Below are 6,371 nucleotides of genomic sequence, written 5' to 3' on the forward strand. Positions count from 1 at the left end.
ACACACACCTGCAGGAAGAAACACAGAGTTGTGTTTTTTTTCTTTTTACTTATCGATTGTGTCCCTTTTCTTCGTTCTCGTGCTCAGTGCTGCAGATGAGAGAGAAGATCAACACCAACTGTTACAAATTCAAGATCAAAGACGGCTCCTTCATCACGCTGAGGAGCCGATGGTTTAGCTTCATGAACCCCTGGACCAAGGAGGTGGAGTACATCGTCTCCACCAACACGGTTGTTTCGTAAGTAACACAAACACACACACACAATACACACACACACCTGTGAGAGTGATTTATTTTGATTGACGTTTAATCTTGGGAATGTGTCGTTCTATTTCCCAGGTGTCCTATGATGGAAGGATCAGACTACCCTCAATCTGCCGTCTCACCACAGAGTATGGACAGCGTTCTCACCTCAGAGGGTAAATCGTCTTCATCCCGCTTCAAGTTTAGATGATTTATGTCAGGAATAAGAAAGAGACAGCCGCCGTTGTTCATAGTGTTGTAGTCGAGAGACTCGAGACCACTTAACCCGAGAGACAGAGTCAAGATTAAGACTTTGAGGGGATCGAGACCGAGTCAAGACCAAACTCTCAGTGCTGCAGATGAATGTGGCTTGATATTTGCATTATTCCTCAGCTAAAAAGTCTAATAAAAGATAATTTTATATAAAATCTAAACCATATTTAATAGAAACAAAGTTTGGATTGAACAGAATAACACAACAGCACAGAACCTGCTGAAGTCTCCTCCGTCTGTTGACACTGGTGCAACTAGTGTTGGGCTCGTTACTTTAAAAAAGTGATTAGTTTTAGTTACTAGTTACTTTCCCCCAAAAGTAAGTGAGGCAGTAACTGAATTACTATATTATAAAAGTAACTAATTACCAGGAAAAGGAGCTATTGCGTTACTTTTTAAAAAACTAAATGCTCAAAAAGGCTCTGCGTGGAGGAATACTGAGTAAGTCGGTTAGTTCCAGATAAACAGCTTTTTTCCGACTAGTTAATGTACTGAAAAAAAAAAGTCTATATAGCGTACTACCCTTTAACGGGTGTATTATGATTTTGTGACAGGACTTCATTATGATTTTGTGACGGGACTTCTTGAATAAAGTAACGGTGCATTTTATTGTCAGTAACGGTTACGGCGTTGTAACGGGGGAAACAGTAACTTTTTTGATTATTCGTTACTGAAAAAAAGTAGCGTTGTTATTTTATAACACCGAGCAGATACGTTTGTAAAACTATTTAATTATATGAGACATTTGCGGTAAAAATAAAGTAAAAAACTAGATGTCACTGCAGCTGCGGTCTTGAGAAAACCCCCGAATCCAGCTCGACCGAGACCGAGACCTTGAAATCGCTCTCGAGTACCACACTAGTCGTCCGTCCGTCCGTCCGTCTGTCTCCTGCTGTGAATCAGTTTTTATTCTTCACCGTGAATGAAAACCTGCTTCTCCTCCTGATTGGCTGCTGTGTGATGTGTTTTAGGTGGCGGGCGGCGGGCGCTGCAGACGGTGCCCGGCATTCCCGGCGGCACGAGAGCAGGAGCCGGCAAGATCGGACGCATGATCGCAGAAGAAGTGATGGAGATCCAGAGGTGAGAAGAGACCAAAACATCTGTATTTCAAACATGTTCAATGCTTTATTCTGGTCAGTGAAGGCAACACGGTGCAGAAGAGCAGTGTGAAGTAGGACGATGTGTTCACAGTTTCTGAATCCAGGCTAAACTGGTGACTCACATCGCCGCCGTGCTGCCAAAACATTTACACCGGTTGTGTGTCTGTCCACGAATACATTATAATATCTTCCTATTGTCATGGCAACGCTGACAAATTTTTAGAAACCGATGTGCAAAAAAAACGTGTGACGCATGTAGGTCACTCGTCCTCCTCGGGTCTGGATGTAGAAACTCTGTGACTCAGAGCAGCTTTCAGGTTTCAGGTTTCAGGTTTCAGGTCTGAAACGTTGAATCTGAATATGAAGAGGATTTTTTTTTTTTTTTTACATAACGTCGTCATCACAACCATCTGTTTCTCTGTTTCCGTCAGGATTCGAGGCTCCTCCCCCTCCAGCTGTGGCTCCAGCCCTCTGAACATCACCAGCACCCCTCCGCCTGACACCTGCTCCCCAGGGGGCAAAAAGGTAACACACACACACACGCGCAGGGAAATAATGAGAAAAAGCACCATACACAAACCATAATTAAGAAATTCCTACCGTAGAGCAGACCATGTAGTAGTAAACCTTTATTTTACTAGGCAAGAATTGCTAAGAATACATTCTTATTAAGGCAATGGCCTGGTGAATGCAACACACACGTAATACTACCAAATATTTGTTTATTTTATGGCCAAACCCATGTTTTTAAATAGAGTAAGGTTATAGTTATGTGCCAAACTACCAAAAATGTTTATTTTATTGACAAAAGAGAATCGTATATTATCATTAAAACAGTGCACATTTTTATGCACTTTTAAGACGTGTCTGGATCATATTGTGGGTAAAAAAAGTTCTGCTTCTACCTCAGATTCTGTTCAGTTTGAGCTCTTTTATCGTTTTTAATTAAGTTTCTGATGAGCCAGTGTCAGACGTGACCAGATTTAAAGGGGAAACGATGAATAAACTTATAAAATGACTCATTTCTCAGTACATTTACTTGCTACATGCTGCACCTGCATTTGTCCCAGAACTGAATTTGTACTTCAAAAGCTCTAATTCAGTTTTAAATGTTGCTTAAACATGCTACATAATTAATGGGAAGATTTTAACATAACATAATGGACATGACTCAACACTGTAAAACGTTATTAGTGATGATGGTTTGTCATTTTAAACTCTTAGACTTAGATCATTAAATGGACTCGAAGCTTCTTCTACAAAGTGTTACATTAATAAGTAGGTTAATACGTTTCTGCTGCAGTTGTAGTTTCAGATGGAAAATAGACAGAAAGTCTAAACAGGACGATTCAGGTCACATGAGTGAAGAATGAAACCGGTGAAAGAGTCTCTTTGTTAACAGGATGATCATTAAGTCTCAGAGGAAACGGAGGATTTGTACGTTTCTCTTTATCAGTAAAATAAAAAAAAAGAAAAGAATCAACGCTTTGAAAGTTTATTTTCTTTGTCTGAGGACGTGAATCTTCGTATAAAACTGATCTGTGTCTTAAACTGGGTCAACAACAGTGACTCGTCTCTTCTTCAGTGCATCAGTGGTTTAAGGCCTCGCAGCCTCAGTTGAACCATTTTTCTAATTACACTGCAAAAAATAAATCAATCATGTTGTCATTATTTTGACAGATAAAATCAAATAACTCAGGATTTTAGTGTTTTAAAAAGTTTTAATCACTATTTCTCAGAAAAAAACAAAAATAAAAACAATGATGTGATCTGCACGTTCCCTTTATTGTGTGGTGAATATGTTTTTTTGGCCTCATCAATCACACATTTATTTTATCTTTATTAAAAATTGCAACTCTTGCAATTTGAATATCGCATTTTAGATCTTCTTTCAATTAACAACTGTTGTTGTTTCCCAAATTCACACATATATACTGTATATATTTTTACCAATTAACGTATACCGTCTTATTTATGTTTATAATTTAAAATAGATAATAATAATAATAATAATTGAAATAATTGTAAATCAATATCCATAACAACATTATATATAACATAACATATATAAAGTATTTATTAGTATTAATATTAAAATAATGATGTTGAGGATATGTTTGTGATGTTTTTTTTCCCCCCCATGATCCTTTGTGTCCAACAAACAAAGATGATCAAAGACTGACATTTTCAGTTCAGGTTGAAACTGATCTGTTGTCACAGTAAACTGATATATATGTGTGTGTTTTTGTGTGTGTGTGTGTGTGTGTGTGTGTGTGTGTGTGTGACCTGGTAGATTCAGAACGGAGGGACACCTGATCTGCCGAGCACAGGGATCATCCCCGGCCCCGATTCTGTCGGCTACCCGTACTCCAACCAGTCCATCATGAGTGAGTCCAAACACCAAACACACTTTGTTATTAGATTTTCTATTTGCTTTTTGTTTTTGTTTGTTTATTTGTTTGTTGTGTTCTTGAAAAGTATTAAAAGGTGATCAATCAATTTTGGGAAAATTAAGACCCTTCAAAAGTATTAAAAAGTCTTTTCACGGCTTTATAAAGTCTTACATTTTTAAGGTATTTTTTCTGAATTAGCTGTCCAAGAGTTTGAGTCCTAAAAAAACATTGTAAAAGTGTGTGAATTTATTCATTTTATTAAAAAACAAGGATGAACTGGTACATGTTTTTGTTTTTTGAGAGTGGAGCAATGTTTTTTGGGGGTTTTTTTTGGATAAACTTGGCCTTTGATTTATTATCCTAGCCTATTTTGAATTCTGTTGTATCATAGTGGTCTATAGTCTTTATCACAAACTAAATATTGAGAAGGTATTGAAAAAGTCTTAAAAAGGTATTAGAATTAACTTCAAGATTCCTGTATTTACCCTGGTGTTACAGTATTCGTTGTTTTTCTGACCGTCTTCTCCTTCTTTCCTCCGCTCAGGCGACAACTCCCACCTGAGCATCGACATCATGGACGAGCCCGGCTCCAGCAGCCCCAGCAACGACGAGGCGGCCATGGCCGTCATCATGTCGCTGCTGGAGGCGGACGCCGGCCTGGGCGGCCCCGTGGACTTCAGCGACCTGCCCTGGCCTTTGTGAGGAGGCTCCGAACACACACACAGAGAGAGAGAGAGAGAGAGAGAGACACATAGAGAAAAGGACAGAGAGAAGGACAGAGAGAAAACAGACAGAGAGAGAGAGAGAGAGAGACTTCCTCTTAGCACCAGAGCCACTGACGGAGAGAGTTCAGTCTGCGGCCGGACTCTGGCTGCCATGTTTCCTGCCCCTCTGCACACGACGACGACGACGACGCTGCAAACGACGCTCATCTGAACCCGCTTGGAACTGACACTCACACAGGAGGAGACGCTGCTGCTTCTTCTACTTCATCTACTACTTCATCATCTTCTTCATCTTCTTCATGTTGTTCAGTGCGGTTCAGTCCGGATGGCTCAGATCTCACTCCTACTGCTTTGACTCATCATTCCCTGTAGGTGGACCTGTGTCTCATCGGGGCAGGAAGGAAGGAAGGAAGGAAGGAAGGACGATCCTTTTATTATTTAAAAAACACAAACTAACGAAACAGAAATCGAGTTGAGATGATCGTGTGTTTGCAGCGTCGGTTGTTCTGTAGACGAGGGCTTCTCTAACATTGCCACGGTGACAGACCATTTACTCTTTTAAGGAAAAAAAAAGAAAAAACAGTCCAGCAAACGGAGTCGTTAGTTGTTGGTATTATTATTTTTTTTGTTTTGTACGTAGGTCTGCGGTGCTAACGTTGTTCTGCTCACAGGGACTGATCTCTGTCTAACAGTGGTTCTGGGCCCAGTCACAGACAGACGACCCAGAGCCGCCGTCGACCGACCGACCGACCGACCGACCGCCGCCGCCACGACGACACAGCAGGACAAAAACTCCCGCAGGACACTTGAAGTTGAAGTGCGGCGCAGGTGGAGCGCGGACGGACGGACGGACGGAAGCAGCCGCTCCGCTCCGCTCCACAGCTCTGTGCAAAACTGTGCGTTTGAGTCTCCGGCTGTTCGTTGTTTTTTAAAAAAACACTCATCTCCAACGACGGGAGATGAAGACGCAGCAGCAGCAGCAGGAGGAGGAAGAAGAGGAGGAGGAGGAGGAGGAGGAGGTCGTCTGGACTCTCAGAAATCCCACATGCAGGTGTATTTTAGTTCATTTGAATAATCACAACGTCCTCTTTTGGAGAAGTCACCAAGCTGCTGTTTTCCTCAACTCACATGGACGTTAACAACCTTTTCTCCAAACCGCTCTGAAGTTCATATTGACTGAAATATTATTATTATTATCATCATATTATCATTCTGTTCTCCCAGAAGAACAGATTCAGTGTCTTTCCTGAGTTGAAAACACAATAATTTATTGATTTCAACCAAAACTGATCAAATAAGTAAAAAGCTCTGCTCGTTGCAGCCGAGCGATTCACGACACAGAGACGTTCACAGGTCCAGACTGAGCTGACCGACTTCCTGCTCTCAGGAGAAATAATTCAACTTTATTCAACTTTTCCGGATTTTTCTAAATCTCTATTTGACCAAACAGTTTAAATTCTGATGATAAGAAGAGCCACATGTGGATAAACAATGATCTATCGGTAACCGTTGCTTTTCTAACGGTTGTTTGTGTGGAGGAAACCAAACATCCACAGCTCAGAGCTGATGGAAACAGAAAAAAACTGATCTGGAATCAGTTTTAATTGATGTACAACAACATTTCCTGTCAGTATAG

The 6,371-nt window shown here is 40.8% G+C and overlaps 1 protein-coding gene across 1 annotated transcript in view; it reads left to right on the forward strand.

The window, feature by feature from the left end:
* bmal1a (basic helix-loop-helix ARNT like 1a) overlaps positions 1-4,788 on the forward strand; it is a 31,341-nt gene extending 26,553 nt beyond the window's left edge. Inside the window, exons 15-20 of the mRNA XM_085780089.1 lie at positions 88-238; positions 341-420; positions 1,489-1,597; positions 2,049-2,142; positions 3,911-4,004; positions 4,555-4,788. Of these exons, the coding sequence (XP_085636215.1) occupies positions 88-238; positions 341-420; positions 1,489-1,597; positions 2,049-2,142; positions 3,911-4,004; positions 4,555-4,712 (686 nt within the window). The 3' untranslated portion in view covers positions 4,713-4,788. The remainder of the gene's footprint in view (positions 1-87; positions 239-340; positions 421-1,488; positions 1,598-2,048; positions 2,143-3,910; positions 4,005-4,554) is intronic.
* The last annotated feature ends 1,583 nt before the right edge of the window (positions 4,789-6,371 follow it).

Source organism: Trachurus japonicus, chromosome 6 (genome assembly GCF_045865225.1).
Source record: "Trachurus japonicus isolate A0001 chromosome 6, Traja_1.0".
NCBI lineage: Eukaryota > Metazoa > Chordata > Actinopteri > Carangiformes > Carangidae > Trachurus > Trachurus japonicus.